The sequence below is a fragment of the Pongo pygmaeus genome, chromosome 19, assembly GCF_028885625.2.
Source record: "Pongo pygmaeus isolate AG05252 chromosome 19, NHGRI_mPonPyg2-v2.0_pri, whole genome shotgun sequence".
NCBI lineage: Eukaryota > Metazoa > Chordata > Mammalia > Primates > Hominidae > Pongo > Pongo pygmaeus.
In genome coordinates, this window is record NC_072392.2 from 94,128,631 (window position 1) to 94,144,005 (window position 15,375).

General features: G+C 58.2%; 2 protein-coding genes and 1 long non-coding RNA gene across 4 annotated transcripts; 1 reads left to right on the forward strand and 2 right to left on the reverse strand.

The window, feature by feature from the left end:
* On the reverse strand, positions 1-6,469 carry TRIM65 (tripartite motif containing 65). 2 transcript variants are annotated; one of them, XM_054456208.2, is made up of 6 exons: positions 6,056-6,469; positions 3,786-3,881; positions 3,300-3,533; positions 3,044-3,218; positions 2,848-2,913; positions 1-2,383 (listed from the first exon to the last, which is right to left on the reverse strand). In XM_054456208.2, exons 1-6 carry the CDS (start codon positions 6,467-6,469, stop codon positions 1,815-1,817), a joined length of 1,554 nt encoding a protein of 517 aa, XP_054312183.1. In that variant the 3' UTR covers positions 1-1,814. The 2 variants fall into 2 exon arrangements, with proteins under 2 accessions (XP_054312183.1, XP_054312184.1); XM_054456209.2 differs by lacking the exon at positions 2,848-2,913.
* LOC134738657 (uncharacterized) lies at positions 6,303-9,733 on the forward strand. Its single transcript, XR_010124575.1, has 5 exons — positions 6,303-6,437; positions 7,390-7,916; positions 8,049-8,135; positions 8,689-8,954; positions 9,392-9,733. It is a non-coding gene; the product is annotated as an uncharacterized LOC134738657 (long non-coding RNA).
* On the reverse strand, positions 8,151-14,898 carry MRPL38 (mitochondrial ribosomal protein L38). The gene is made up of 9 exons (XM_054456212.2): positions 14,407-14,898; positions 14,130-14,309; positions 11,606-11,740; positions 11,304-11,512; positions 10,800-10,872; positions 10,581-10,626; positions 9,104-9,262; positions 8,746-8,882; positions 8,151-8,493 (listed from the first exon to the last, which is right to left on the reverse strand). The coding sequence occupies exons 1-9, from the start codon at positions 14,471-14,473 to the stop codon at positions 8,357-8,359; spliced, it is 1,143 nt and encodes a 380-aa protein (XP_054312187.2). The 5' UTR covers positions 14,474-14,898; the 3' UTR covers positions 8,151-8,356.
* Positions 14,899-15,375: the final 477 nt, after the last annotated feature.

Below are 15,375 nucleotides of genomic sequence, written 5' to 3' on the forward strand. Positions count from 1 at the left end.
TTATCCTTTTAAAAAGTTTTATTGTGAAATATTTATCCATGAGTACATATAACACAGATGTCCAGTTTTTCAAGTTACAAAAAGCAGACAGCCCTCCTTTTTTTTTTTTTTGAGACAAAGTCTCGCTCTGTCACCCAGGCCGTAGTGCAGTGGCGCAGTCTCAGCTCACTGCAACCTCACCTCCTGGGTTTAAGCGATTCTTCTGCCTCAGCCTCCCCGGTAGCTGGGATTACAGGCGCACGCCACCATGCCCGGCTAATTTTTGTATTTTTAGTAGAGACGGGGTTTTGCCATGTTGGCCAGGCTGGTCTGGAACTCCTGACCTTGTGATCCGCCCGCTTCAGCCTCCCAAAGTGCTGGGATTACAAACGTGAGCCACCGCGCCTGGCCAAAAGCAGACACCCTTGGAACCACCTCCCAGAACAAGAAGTGGAACATTTCAAGTAAAAAAAAATTACACCTGCCCTATGACCCAGCAACCTCACTTCCGGAAATACAAGCAAAATCATGCCCAGGCGTCTTCGTGGCAGCTTGCTCTGCAATGGCAAATACCACACCAAACCAGGAGGAGCTAGCCTGTGCCGGCACCTGCACACACAGCTGCCCCAAAGTCCCACACCCAGGGGTGGGATACTGGAGACGAAGGTCCTGCCAGTGTCACGCGCTGGTTAGTGACAGGGTTGAGGGGCCTTAGTTGGCTTGACTCAAGGTGGCCTCACTGTGGCCTTTTGTGTAAAAAAATCTTCAAGTGCTCACTGTTCCCTGAGTGACTCACTTGAGGTAACAGCCTACATACATGACCATAAATGTGGCCAAGCATCTGCTCAGAAATGTTCATCATAAGCCAGGCGTGGTGGCACACACCTGTAATCCCAGCTACTCAGGAGGCTGAGGTAGGAGAATCCCATGAGCCCATGACTGCACCCCTGCACACCAGCCTGGGTGATAGATGGAGATCCTGTCTCAAGAAAAACACATTGATGTTTGTATAGCTAAAAAGAAAGCAAGTTAAATGTCCAATAATGGATAAATAAACTTGATAGTCATTAGAATGACTACAGCAATCAGTGAAAATTTTCAGTCATGTGAAAAATGCTTATGTTAAGTCAAGAAACTTCAGAAAACACTGTAATCTCAGCTACTCTGGAGGCTGAGGTGAGAGGATCCTTTGAGCTCAGGAGCTCGAGGCTGCAGTGAGTCATGATTGTGCCACTGTACTCCAGCCTGAGTGACAGAGCAAGACCATCTCCTAAAAAAACAAAAATGTTTAAATGCAGGAAACAAAATTGTTTATAGAATACAATTATAAGGATGCACAAAATAAAAAGACTACAGACAGGACGGACATCTATCCAAATGTTACAAAAAATTAGAGAGCGCTGCAGGTAGGGAGGAGGGAGGAATCTGTCTCCCCCTGGGATTACTCTGGCTCACCGCCCCTCCGTGACTGCTCCTTTGGCCTTTATGGTCTCCAGAGGCAAGTTCAGGTAGATCTGAATTTTGTCACACATGCTGTCCTGTAAGCCCAGAAGTCCCCTGGGCACTGCTCTCACCTCCCAGGCCCAGGCAGTACCTAGAACTGGGTTCTGTTTGGGGCAAGGGCATCCCATTTATCCCCCTCCTAGACTGTGTCCCTTTCAAAAAGGCTGCAACAGTGAACTCTGCGTTTATGCTCACCTCCCCCAACCTCCAATCTCTTTCTGAGTTAACAGAGAGGCCAAGAGCTGGTCCTCCAGTCCCCAAGCTGGAGCTGGGCAGCTCTTGGGCACATAGGCATGGTGGCAGCTATGCCAGGGCTCCATCCCATGCCTTCTTCAGCTGAGCACCTCTTCCTGGGGCCCTGGAGGGAATACAGCCCCTGGCTGATGGCACAGGGTCAGGGTCCTACCCTCGAGGAGCCAGAAGACGGGGGTGAGGGGCTGGTTGAAGAGGGCATGGAAGGTGTACAGGGGCTGGGTCTGGGGCTCCAGGCTGTAGAAGGTGAGGCAGCCTGCGGCCAGGTCCAAATCCATGCCCAGAAGCCGCCCTGACACCCCTGGGAGGCGCTGGGCCTCCCCGTTGTGCCAGGCCTGGAGGCTGTCCTCCTGGACACAGAGCCCCCAGGAGCAGGGTCCCCGGCCAATGTTGTCTGTGTGGGGCCCCAGCCTGCACCGTGGCAGTTGCGGGTAGGAGACGCCCAGCGTCACCGAGTGGTCTGACGCGCACACCTCCCAGTAGTGATGCCCGGCCTGGAAGCTCTGGGCACATTGCACCTGCCAGAGCTCGAAGCTGCCGGGCCCGCCTGGGCCCCGGGACTGAAGGCAGTGCTTCACCTGCTGGTCCTGGCATGACAGATAGAAGTAACGGTTGGCGCTGACTGGATCAAAGGTCAGATTTCGATAATCTGTTGGGGACAGGAGGACAGCAGTGGGCTAGGGGAAGACAGCACAACCAGATCTCCATTGATCCGCTGCTAAACCTCTGCCAGGCACGCTGAGCACCGGCCGTCACCATAGCACTTAATCCTTGCCGTGACCTCGCAGGCGGAATCCTCTATCAGCCCCGTTCACAGCTGAGAAAACTGGGCTCCGAGAGCCATTAACTCAGTATTAAGTGGAAGAATTGCGGGTCTGTGTCCCAGACTCTGTCCTTCAACACACACTGGCTGCGTCTGCTTCAGGGTGGATGTGCACGAGGTGTGCAGGGGGTGGGGCCAGGCTCAGATGTCCCGGCAGGACAGTCACAACACGTGCCCCCCTCACTCACACGTGCTTACAAACATGCACACACACACCTGCTCACAGCACACACAGGCACTTCCTTGCACACGCACGCACAGGTGCACACATACACGAACGGCCTCCTTACTCTGCCAGAGTTTCCTCCTCAGTGGACAAACTGTGCTTGGGACCGGTGCCAGGGGGCCTGGGGCCTCTAGGGGGCAAACAGTGTTAGGGGAATGGTTGGAGAGGTCATGACGTGTAGGCCCTGACCCGCCTCCACCCCCCAGCGGGAGGGGCAGCTGGGCCCAGGACAGCAGGGGGAGGCCTGGGGTCAGTCTTACCCATGGGGGCTAAGTCCACAGGTTTGGCTGGTGCCCCAGGGTGGCTCCCCTCTTCCAAGAGGAGGCCACACAGCCGGCTTAGCAACTGCTTCAGGTCACCCAGCTGTTGGTCTTCATCCCACTGCAGAGGGGTCAGTGGCCCAAGAGGCCCTGGGGGCTGGAGGAGCTGTGATTCCTGAGCCCCAGGGAGAACAAGTAAGCCTGGGCCTGAGGGGCAGGGAAGCAAGTCCCCCACCTGTGCCCTGAGCCCTCGCACCTGCAGGAAGGTCTGCTCATCCACCTGCTCCAGGAGCTCCCGGATCCTGCAGCCATGGCGAGCCACAGCCTCCAAGTGGCCCCGCAGCCGCTGTTCCTCGTCTCGAGCCTGTGCCAGCGCCTGTGTCTTGGCCACCTCGATGCTCCTCAGTGCTGCTGTGTGCTGCATTTCCAGGGCCTGTAGAAGGCTGCTGAACTTGCCGGAGACCCAGGAGGCCAAGATGCAGGCCGAGTTCTGGGTGGGAACAGCAGGGGCTTCAGGGTGGCCAGGGCCCTGTGCCATACCAAGGCAGGCCAGGGCCAGGGCTGCCCGCTGGGCTGAGGGTCAGGATGTGGGGAGGCAGGGTCCCGGGAACCTCCCCACGACCCCTGTGCCCAGATCCCTGCCCAGCCCCACTCCCTGCTGCCTAGTGTTCCAGGGACCAGCTGGTGGCCGCCCCCAGGATGCAGTGTGAGGCCATGGTGAGCGGGCAGACAGGCCTTGTACCTGGATCTGGCTGCTTTGCTTCTGCAGCTCTAGTAGCTGGCCTTCGGCCTGCGTGGCCTGCTGCTGGGTAACCTCTAGGCTGGCTCTCAGCTGGGCCTGTGATGCCCGCCCACGGGACAAGCAACAAGAGAAGGCCAGGATTGGCTGTGACGTCCTTTCTCAGACAACCAACCATGCCTGCAGACACCAGGCAGCCCCTCCCCACGCCACCCCAGGCCAGCCTGCAGAGCACCGGCCTCACTCTAACCCAGGGAGAGTTGGGGCCGTGCCCCGGGGGGTCCCGACAAAGTCCTTTCTAATCTGCAGCAGGGTGGTGCCTGAGCAGAGCGGAAGCCTTGGGCTCAGGACCCAACTTCCATTCCCATTTCTACCTCTTGCATGCTGAGCAAGCTGAGGCCAAGCACCTGCCCTCTCTGGGCCTAACCCCCCACCCATCAATACAGGAAAGCGATAATGCTGGCTCAGGAGGCCTCGCAGGGAGGACCCCAAACACTAAAGCCGTTGGTCCCTGTCTCACTGCAGAGGGGTCAGTGGCCCAGGAGGCCCTGGGACTTGAGCTGACTGCAAGGACCACCCAAAGCACCAAAGCTGTCTGACAAGTGGGCAGTTATTTGCATGGATAAACTAGATTCTTCTGGGGATCCGGCCAGTCCCTGGCCCTAGCTTTGAGCCTGAGACGGGAGGAAGGGACCCCTATTCGGTTGTGCTCCCTGAGTCCCTTGGGAATCAAAACACCGTGCTCTCACAAGAGCGGGACGAACCACGCAGGTCCCAGGGGCTCCATTCCCGGCACCTGGTCAAAAGCTTCACCACCTCGTTTCTGCTCCTCCCGCAATGCACTGAGATGGGGACCGTTACTATCCCCACATCACAGAGGAGGAAACAGGCTCTGAGAAGTTGATAATTTGATCAAAGTCCTCAGATCTTCCTAAGCCCAGAGCTCCCCCAGGCCCCTGGCCTCCAGCATTTAACACAGGAAGACAGGAGGCGGGAGGGCAGGCTCTCCCAGGGCACCTGACCCTCCCCCAGGGACAGGCACCCCCATGTCCCTTTCCCTCTCTTTTGCAAAATTCTGGCTCCCCTGGTGCTACTGGCTGCCCCTGTCACTCCCTTCCTCCACCGGCCTCCAACTCAAACTTCCATGCCTAGCTCAGTCTTCTGCACCCGCCAGTGAGCAGTACATCTCGTCTCCTCCTCCTTGGCGGCTTCAGCAGCTACAAGGAACGTCCCGCAACACTCTGGAGCCCTTTTCCTTCACCTCGTCTCAGCCGCTCCTGTGAACTCACCCTGGCCCTGTCACCAGCTCTAAAATCTCCAAATTGGCCTCAGCTTGCTCAGCATGCAAGAGGTAGAAATGGGAATGGAAGCTGGGTCCATTCTTCCTTCTTTGACCACTGCCTTTGTGGCCTCTCCTGTTCCAGCCACCTCTGTCTCAGTCCTCCCACCTCACCGACCCCCCAGCCGTGCACCCCCATTCCTCCCTGCCCATCAGGCCTCCTGGCCACCCCTTCCCTTCCTGTCCCATCCAGCGTCCCTGCGCCATCCTCCATCCACGCCTTAGCCCCAGCCTTCCTCTGTCCCCGAATGATTCCACGTCCTGTCTTCGCTGCCGAAATGGGTTTTGTCAAAGGCACGGACCACCTCCACAGTACCGATGCTGAAGGTCATTTCTGTCCTCGTACTGGGCCTCTGATCAGCATGGGCACCCTGCCTGTTCTCTTCCTGGCACCCCTGTCTCCAGGCGCCACACAGGGCTGCCGTTCCCCCGACCTTCCCCATCTCCCTGGGAGCTCCAGCTTGGAACCTTCTCTCCCTCCTAGCGCTAATGACTCCCAGCTTTCGACTTCCAGCTCCCCACTCCTGAGCTTTGGAGCTCACTGCAAGCTCCGCCTCCCGGGTTCACGCCATTCTCCAGCCTCAGCCACCCGAGTAGCTGGGACTACAGGCGCCTGCCACCAGGCCCGGCTAATTTTTTGTATTTTTAGTAAAGACAGGGTTTCACCGTGTTAGCCAGGATGGTCTCGATCTCCTGACCTCGTGATCCGCCCGCCTCGGCCTCCCAAAGTGCTGGGATTACAGGCGTGAGCCACTGCGCCTGGCAGACCCGCGATTTTTATAATCAACTCCCAGGTTGGGCGAAGCCCCTTACAGTTGAGACTCCCCGCCCCCGCCGGGTGCCCGAGAGAGCAGGGCGCGGCCCGCAGGAGTCACCCGGCGGTGGCCAGGCTGCGGCGGGTCCGGCCCCCTCCCGCTCCCGGCGGACGCGTCACCTCGCGCTTGAGGCGCTCGGCGTCCAGCAGCGCCCGCTCGTGGAGGCGACACTCGCGCACGGTGCACACGCTGCACACGCAGCGGCCCTCGGTCCGGCAAAAGAGCTCCAGCGGCCACCCGTGGCGGGGGCAGCGCGCAGCAGGGCCGGGGCCGGGGCCGGGGCCGAGGCCGGGATCCCGGGCGGGCCCGGCGCGCACCACCTCCAGCACGCCGCTGAGGGCCACGTTGCGGCGCAGCTCCGCGCCGTCGGGAAAGGGCTCCCGGCACTCGGGGCACGCCTTTCCGCAGCGGTCCCACCAGTCCCGGATGCAGGCCCCGCAGAAGTTGTGGCCGCAGGGCAGCGTCACTGGGTCCTGGTAGAGCCCCAGGCAGATGGCGCAGGTCAGCTTCTCCTCCAGCAGCTGCGCGGCCATGGCCCGGCGGCGGCGGGAGCCAGGCGGGCCCCGGGCTTCTTAAAGGGACCGCGGGCCTCGCGCGCTGAGGGCGCCTGGGCGTGGCTAACGCGGGGCGAGGTCCCCGCCCGGGACGGCGGAGGGGGGCGGCGGGCCCTTCTCTGACACCCTCGACGAGCGACCGCCGCAGGGGCCTAGGCCACCCCTGCCCACCTCGGCCTGGCCCGCTCGAAGGTTCCGCGTTCCCGCCTTGCGCCCCTCCCTCCCTCTAGGCTCCGCGCCACCCCGGCTGAGAGCTGGCTTCGGCTCTCTAGGGTCCCAGCCTGGCGGGTCTATCCCACCCCCCTGGGCCTTCAGCCCAGGTCCTGGAGACCAGAGGCTCGAAAACCCCGCCAGGCCTCCGGGCTTCTGACCACGGGCCGCGCGGAACCTCTTCTGGACTCATCTGTCAATCACCTAACAGCATAGACCCCCCCCAACAATCCCCCGGGGCTTGGCGATGAAACGGGCGGGCGGGCTCCCTGCAGACCCGAGCACTGCTGCACTTTTTCCTGGAGCTGGGTTTGGGACACTTGCCAGACTGGGGTGTCTCCCTTCTCTGGGCTACACGTAATTTTGGTTCTTTTAAAGTAAACAGCGAGATGGAAATGTCTGGTCACCAAGAGACAGGGACCAGTTAACTGGTATTTTTCAAATGGCTCTTGAATGAGTACACAAACCAGCTTTCATCTGCAATCAGCATCCCCTCTCCCTGCTGCCCTCTGCTGGGGAGAGTTCTTTGCCTGGGGTCCAAGCCGATCTGCAGCCTCAGTATTTAGAGGCACTTCAGCGTTTCCCCTGCAGCTGAGCAGGCAAGGCGGGTCTGGGGCCTAGCGCACACCGGCAGTGTGTATCAGGCAAGGGGGAACCCCAGGAGAGTAAGGCCTTTCTTTCTAACCAAGCTGGGCTGATGTTGAGGCGACACGAGCTCTCACTGCTGCAGCAAGCACTGCGTCCTCTGTGCGGCCATAGGCGAAGTTTCTTTCTGACAAAGTGCACGGATCTATCCTCCACCTACTAGTTAACCAGACTTCTGCTTTTGGTAAGGGAGAAACAAAACACCTAACCTTCCAGTCGCGAGGCTCCATGGGCTTTCTGACCCTGAGCAGGTCTCTTGAGACACGCTGTTGCCTACCTAACGTGGCTTCTCCTCCCAAGCATGGGGTGGGGGCTGGAACCTGCGCAGAGGGTCAGTGCTCGGGCAGGCACTCTCTCTCCAGGGTCCGGTGGGACCCCCCTGGGGCACAGAGCCAGTGATCAATAAATGCTCCCTCCTGAGCCCAGCTGCTCTGCTCCACTTTTTCGGGGAGCTGGGTTTCAGGAACCTGCTGGATTGGGATGTCTCCCTTCTCTGGACCACACCTGTTTTTGGCCCACTGCCTGCTTTTGCTTCGGATCCCAGGGCCCCTGACACCCTCAGAAGACGGAAGTGAGTGAGGACGCACTTAGTGGGGTGGGAGGCAGCCTCTTTCCCACCCATGAAGCTCCATCGGGGTCCTCTGGCCCTGGAGCACCGACCCAGGCCAGCTATGGCAGAAATCCCTTTTTTTTAAAAATACAGGCAGGGTCTCATTATGTTGCCGGCTGGTCTTGAACTCCTGGGCTCAAGCGATCCTCCCTCCTCAGCCTCCCAGTGTTGGAATTACAGGTGTGAGCCACCAAGCCCGGCAAGAAATCATCTTTATTCACATTCCCCACCCCACCACCTGAGAGTCACTTTCACTTCAAGCCCTGGGCCTGATGGGAGGGGGCCAAAGAGGGGGGCTGCCTAAGGCAGGGCCCAGACCCCACAGCGTGGGCCTCTGGAGCTGTGTCTTTACTCTTGCTGCCGATCAATCCCGTGCTCTGAAGTGCGCACACTCTGGCTCCTTAGTAGATGCCATAGGTGGGCTCATGACTGTCCCTGTACCGGTCCAGGTAGCGCAGGGGCTGCCGGTGGGGGAAGCGCTTCTGCTTGGGGTGGTAAGGGGGCGGCCGCACGAACTCAAACACTGGCTCCCGCATGTCTGCAAGAAGAGTGAGGGGCACAGGGGTGGTCTGCTGGCCTGCGCCCCTTCAGGCTGAGGCCTGCCCACCAGGGGCCTGCCGCAGCCTTCCCCTAACAAAGCTTCTCCCTGGCAGGGCAGGCGAGGCCTGGGAGCTCAGGCCCACCCACCAGGGGCCTGCCGCAGCCTTCCCCTAACAAAGCTTCTCCCTGGCAGGGCAGGCAAGGCCTGGGAGCTCAGGCCCACCCAGTGCCCCAGCCCCATGGCCCTTACCCAGAAGCTGGTGGAAGATGTAGGTTACGGAGTCATCCCAGCGGCACTGGAAGAAGGACAAGCCGGCTGGAGTCATGGCTTCTTGGTATTTCTTGTAGAAATCAAAAGTGCGGAAGGTCCGCTGGGCCAGCTGATAGCTATGAGAAGATGGAGAGCGTGTGAGAGTGGGGAGTGGGGCACCAGAGCCCCTCACCCCTCCACCCCAACAGGTAACCCTGAGAGGCCCCTGGGAGTCTGCTAGCACCCTATCTTGCTCTTCTGCCAGTCTCAAGGCCAAGGTCAAGAGAGAACTGAGCAAGAGTGACCGTTCCAGGGGAGCTGGCCTGACGCCAGGTTATGTGTGGGTGGTGTAGATTACCAGGGTGAGGGGCGTGCATCCTCGGAGAAGTCAATTGGCTGGTCCTGCTTGAAGAGCAGGAAGGCAAGACGGTGGATGCCGGAGCCTCGGGCAGGGAAGGGGGGGAGGTAGGGACACGTCACCTGTCCTTCAGCCACCCGGTTACCCGGGATGTTGGTTCTGGGAGGAGGAAAGTCCCCATTAATTACCACTCCAGGGAGGCAGCAGGAGTGTCCCCTCAGCTCCATGCACACCCTAGAGGCTGACGTGACTCCCTGGAAGGACAGCTCTAAACGCTCTCTCTTCTAGGACAGAGGAGGCAGCCAAGCTCTGTGAACGCCTGGACATACTGCAAACATGGGAAGCGGGCTGGAGGAGCTCCGAGTGGGGGACAGGGCTTCAGAGAGCATCAATGTGACAGCAAGGCCATGCAGCCTGCTTCCAGGCCCCGGGAACCAGGGGGTCCGCCACAGCCACTGAGGCTAGAAAGCCATGCCACTTCTGGCTGCTTTTCTCTCTGCGTCCTGAAGTCTCCAGGATCTCGTCAGGGAGTGTGTGCCCAGCCTGGCACAGGGGCGGCCAACGCCTCAGGCAGAACTCCCCGGAGGGTCCTGCGGCACAGGCTGATAACTACAGTTGAATAAAAATGACAGAAACCAGCCTCCCAGTCACTGTCCCCAGTTAACCAGAAAGCTCAAAGTTGGGATCACTGGCCTGACCTCTGCCCCCTGGCCTGGTGTTCAGAGCCAAAAGCTACCAAGATAGAAGGCAGCCCAGTCTGGGCCCAGGGAAGGAGCGGCCAGTGGTTCAAGGAGCACCTGGGAGATGCCACAGCTGCCAGGCCTCTCCCGCTCCTTCTCCCACGTGACTGTCACAGTCGACCTCATGTTGAATAAGGCATGTGGTGCCATTATCCCAGTTTTACAGGTGAAGAAATGAGTTTAGAGAGACGAAGGGGCCAGGCATGGTGGCTCACGCTTGTAATCCTAGCACTTTGGGAGGTGGAGGCGGGCAGATCGCTTGAGCTCAGGAGACCAGCCTGGGCAACATGGTGAAACCCTGTCTCTATAAAAAAATACAAAAATTAGCTGGGTGTAGTGGTTTGCACCTGTAGTCCCAGCTACTCAGGAGACTGAGGTGGGAGGAGCACCTGAGCCCAGGAGTTAGCGGCTGCAATTAGCCATGATTGCACCACTATACTCCAGCCTGGGGGACAGAGTGAGACCCTGTCTCAAAAAAAAGAAAAAAAGAAAAGAAAAGAAAAGATGAGGAGGCTTGTGGGGACTGACCGAGGCCTACTGCAAACTTTGTCTCCTGTAGCTGTCTTCAAGTAGACACGTGGATCCCAGGGCCCCTAACACCCTCAGGAGGCAGAGGCGGGAGGTGAATTCAAGTTCCCATGGGTAGTCCATGAAACTTAGGAGCAGCTCAGTCCAGGCTCCCAGGTCCTCTTCCGGCCTGGGCAGCACCCCCCTACCCCCGGTACTCCGGTACTCACAGCAGCCAGTGGAGGTACTCAGCATCCGGCTCCAGCAGGTGCCCATCTGCACAAAAACACACCTGCTGACCACGGCCCAGCCAACCACGGCCCTGCCGCCCCCTCCCTTGTTAGGAGCCAGCGCTGGAGATCTCCACCTGGTCTCTCCCCCAGCCCCCCCAGGCCCTGGCTCATGGGAGGTGAGGGGGGCAGGAGGCCTGGTGAGCCCCAGACACCCACCCAAGCTAGTGAGTAGCAATGTCCACAAGGAGCTCTCTTCTGCCTCATAGGTCACCTCTGGCACTTGGGCAGCCTGGCAGGGAGAGAAGGAAGCTGTAAGCCCCACCAGGGACAGGCCAGCTGTTGCAGGGAGCCTTGGAGAAAGGGGTGCCCACTCTGACCCAAAAGCCCTTGACAGCCCCTGGCACAGGCAGGCAGGCAAAGGGATGTGTAGAGAAGGAGCCCTGCAGAGTTGCCTGTCCAGGCAACAACCACAAAAACGAACATGTGCCAAGGCCTGGGCAGGAGGGCATACCACAGACAGCAGGCCGGTCACAGGAATGTGCTAAGACAGAGCCTCTTTTTCCTTCATTTTGTTCTATTTTCTTTGAAATTGTCACGGTGTTGTCTTCCAGGAAATCAAAGAGACAGAGAACAACAAAATTCCAAACCCAGGAGTGTCTGTGACACTGAGATGGGATGTGTCTGTGCTTGCAGGGAGGAGGGGCACAAGTGAGCGGTTACCTCGGTTGGAGTCACCTCATTGCCACAGTACACGGGCATCAGGTCGTCCTCACCCACAGCGTAGGCCACGTGCAGAGGGACTCGGGGCACAAAGGTAGCACCGTGGAACAGGTCTCGGTAGAGGCCGTAATACTCAGCCAGACGCTGCTTGTGGTAGGGGCCACAGGTCCTCTCCCACTCGGCCCGCACAGCATCCAGCGGGACACTGGCTAGACAGGAATAAGGCCAGTTGGGATATGGGGGGGGCAGGGACACACCCTGTACCCCAACTCTGGGATGGCCCCTCCCCTGAGAAGGCTTACCTGTGCGGAGGCGGGCAGCCCGCTCCTCTTCCACATTGGCCCGAAGCTCCCGGATGGCCTGTTTCCGTTCCAGTAGCTGTTGGGTCCGGGAGACTTTGGGTGGAGGCAGCCCAATATCAATCTTTTCTTCGGGATCTGGAGAGGGAAGATGTGTGGGAAGAACAGGGTCATGGCTCACTGCAGCCTTAACCTCCCCGACTCAGTCTCCTGAGTAGCTGGGGCTACAAGTGTACACCATCTCATCTGGCTAATTTTTGTATTTTTTGTAGAGACAGGGTTTTGCCACATTGCCCAGGCTGGTATGAACTCTTGGGCTCAAGTGATCTGCCCGCCTCAGCCTCCCCCGGTGCTGGGATTACAGGCGTGAGCCACTGCGCCCAGCCATGGTAGCTAATTTAAAAAATCTTTCTGAGATATGGGATCTCATTATGTTGCTCAGGCTGGTCTCAAACTCCTGGTCTCATGTGATCCTCCTGCCTCAGCCTCCTAAGTAGCTGGGATTACAGGCGCAAGCCACTGCACCCAGTGAGGGGGCGGGCACATCTTCTTGGTTAAACTGCCTGTCTCTATCTAGTCCTCTCATTCTGTGCTTCAAGCTCTGCTGCTCAAGCTTTCCCTGCGATTCACAGAATTAAAACATACTGTGCAGTCTACTTCCCAGACCTGAACAGGATGTAATTGGGAAGCAAATCAGATACAACTTGAGGTTGTTTTTCTTTGAGACAGAATCTCGCTCTCTCGCCCAGGCTGGAGTGCAATGGCGCGATCTCGGCTCACTGCAACCTCTGCCTCCCGGGTTCAAGCAATTCTCCTGTCTCAGCCTTCTGAGTAGCTGGGACTACAGGCGCCTGCCACCATGCCCGACTAATTTTTTTTTGTATTTTTAGTAGAGACGGGGTTTCACCATGTTGGCTAGGCTGGAGGTTGTGTTTTTCTGATCCCCAAACCAGGTCACAGTTTTGTCTAGGTCGTGGGAAATTGAAGTCAATGGTCCTTCCAATTATAGTTGAGATCACCTCCAAGCCTGTTTCACAGGTGGCTATGAACACCCAGCTGTCCTGGGTAGAGTGAATGACTGATGCTAGAAGGACTTATAGAAGTGCTTCTCGGCCAGGTGCCGTGGCTCACGCCTGTAATCCCAACACTTTTGGAGGCTGAGGCAGGGGGATCACTTGAGGTCAGGAGTTTCAGACTGGCTTGGGCAACATGGTGAAACCCCATCTCTACTAAAAATACAAAAATCAGCTGGGCGTGGTGACGCATGCCTGTAGTGTCAGCTACTTTGGAGGCCGAGGCAGGAAAATCGCTTGAACCCAGGAGGCAGAGGTTGCAGTGAGCCATTGCACCACTGCACTCCAGCCTGGGCAACAGAGCGAGCCTCCGCCTTAAAACAAAACAAAAATAGTAATAACGAAAACATACTGAGCCCTCATCAGAGATGGCATTAGGCAAAAATGCCAATGAATTGCCTCTTTGAATCGTCACAGCAATTTTGTAGCAAAGACAGAATTATTTTATTTTACAGTTGAAACAAGCTCAAGGGCATTATCCCTGAGAGGCTGAGCTAAGATTTAAATCGGGCTATTTAGATTCCACGCTTATGCCTTTAACCACCACAAAACTGCCTCTATAAATGCTTAAAAAGAAAAAAAAAAAAAAAGCAAAGCATATAGTCCATAAATTGTAAGTTCCTTAAAGGTTGGGGTCTTTTTTTTTTTTTCTTTTTGAGACGGAGTTTCGCTCTTGTTGCCCAGGCTGGAGTACAATGGCGCGATCTCGGCTCACCGCAACCTCTGCCTCCTGGGTTCAAGCGATTCTCCTGCCTCAGAGGCCTCCCGAGTAGCTAGGATTACAGGCATGCGCCACCACGCCCAGCTAATTTTGTATTTTTAGTAGACACGGGGTTTCTCCATGTTGGTCAGGCTGGTCTCGAACTCCCAACCTCAGGTGATCCGCCCGCCTAGGCCTCCCAAAGTGCTGGGACTACATGCGTGAGCCACCGCGCCCGGCCAGGTTGGGTTCTTTTTTGAGTCACCCTGCCCAGGCCTTTAATTTCATTCAGCAAAGTACTGCACACGTACATCCTTGCACTGTTCAGGTGCAAGGATCCAATGGAGGGCAAGACAAGCAGGATCCCTGTCAACAGGGCGTTTACAATCTGGGGAGAGGCAGCGCACAGAGTCAGAATGCAGAGTGGCCAGAGCTACCTACAGAATATTTTAGGCGCACAGAACGGCATCCCAATCCGGAAGGTCAGGTGGTCAAAATTTTAGAAGCAAATATTTTAGGAGCTCGAACTCTAATAGTAGGGGGAGCGAATTTTCCAAGAATGAGGCGCAGAAGGTGTGAAAAATTCTGGCGTGATTAAGCTGCCGATAGCGCACACAGGTCTGCAGGCAGGCCCACCCAGCGTCCCCAGCATCCACAGGGGCGCCGGCAAGTCTCGCCCACAGCCCAGGGAAAACCGGCGGGTCCCCTGAGTTCCCCGGCGGTGGCTGCAGCCCCTGCTCCAGTCGCCCCGCACCTGTCTTCTCCCCGAAATGCTCCCGGTAGGTCCGCCACCAGTGCGGGGCCTGCGCCTCCTGCTCTGCCCGGCGCCGGTAGCGGTCGAAGCTCCGGTACTTCTCCAGCCGCTCCAGGTTGCTCAAGTCGATGTCACTGTTGGGCATCGGCCCCAGCGGGGGTGTCCGGCGGCCCAGGACGGCTGCGGGCAGAGAGAAGACGTAAGGCCGGCGCCCCAAAACTCGGGCGACAGCCCCCCCTACCCAACGCACAGAGCTGCCCACCCCCACACCCCTCACCTGAGGTGCTGAAGCCCCGCCATCTCCGACACCCGCACAGCGCGGCTCGCCACCAGGGCGCCGCCATCTTCCCTCCGGCCTACGTCACTGCGGCCGCCACTAGGACCCGGGCACAGGTGGCCAGCTCGGCGCCTGAGCGCACCGCGGCAGGCCCCGCCCCTAGGCCCGCCCCCAGCCCCGCGCTGCGGAGCAGGCCTCAGACGCCTGTCCCGGAGACCCCTGCACCGTCTGCCTTGGGCGGAGGTGGAGGTGGCCGCAGTCTGCAGGCGCCCGGCTCCGGAAGTGCCCGTTGGACGGCGGGGCGGAGCTGAGAGCAGTCATATGCTCGGCCATGGCTGGCCACCAGGGGGCGGAACAGACGGGGGTCGGCCGGCGGGGCCCTCCCCCAGCCCCTGGACGCTGCGTCCTGATTTCCCCAGGGACGCACGCCTGGTTGGAAGAGAAGGGGTGCGAGCTCCGATTCCGGACTTGGTCTGCTTGGGTTTAAAACCCAGATTGAGGGCTGGGCGCAGTGGCTAACGCCGGGAATCCCAGCATTTTGGGAGGTCAAGGCCGGTGGATCACGAGGTCAGTTGATCGAGACCATCCTGGCCAACACGGTGAAAACCCGGCTCTACTAAAAATACAAAAATTAGCCGGGCGTGTCATACGCCTGTAGTCCCAGCTACTCGGGAGGCTGAAGGAGGAGACCCGCTTGAACCTGGGAGGCGGAGGCTGCAGTGAGCCGAGATCGCGCCACTGCACTCCAGCATGGGGGACAAAAGTGAAACTCTATTTCAATAATAATAATAATAATAATAATAAAATAATAGTAATAAAAACCCAGATTGTGGCTGGACGCGGTGGCTCATACCTGTAATCCCAGCACTTTGGGAGGCCGAGGTGGGCGGATCATCTGAGGTCATTAGTTTGAGACCACCACCATCAACATGGTGAAACCCTAAAGATACAAAAATTTTTGTATCTCTA

Excerpts from the sequence above, each read along its gene's own strand:
- MRPL38 (XM_054456212.2), bottom strand. The coding sequence starts at position 14,473 with ATGGCGGCGCCCTGGTGGCGAGCCGCGCTGTGCGGGTGTCGGAGATGG. Across the intron at positions 11,513-11,605 it reads GGCTGCCCGCCTCCGCACAG|CCAGTGTCCCGCTGGATGCT; the intron begins GTAAGCCTTCTC and ends ATTCCTGTCTAG. Across the intron at positions 10,627-10,799 it reads ATTGCTACTCACTAGCTTGG|ATGGGCACCTGCTGGAGCCG; the intron begins GTGGGTGTCTGG and ends GTTTTTGTGCAG.
- TRIM65 (XM_054456208.2), bottom strand. The coding sequence starts at position 6,469 with ATGGCCGCGCAGCTGCTGGAGGAGAAGCTGACCTGCGCCATCTGCCTG. Across the intron at positions 3,882-6,055 it reads CCGAGCGCCTCAAGCGCGAG|GCCCAGCTGAGAGCCAGCCT; the intron begins GTGACGCGTCCG and ends CGGGCATCACAG. Across the intron at positions 3,534-3,785 it reads AGCAAAGCAGCCAGATCCAG|AACTCGGCCTGCATCTTGGC; the intron begins GTACAAGGCCTG and ends GTTCCCACCCAG.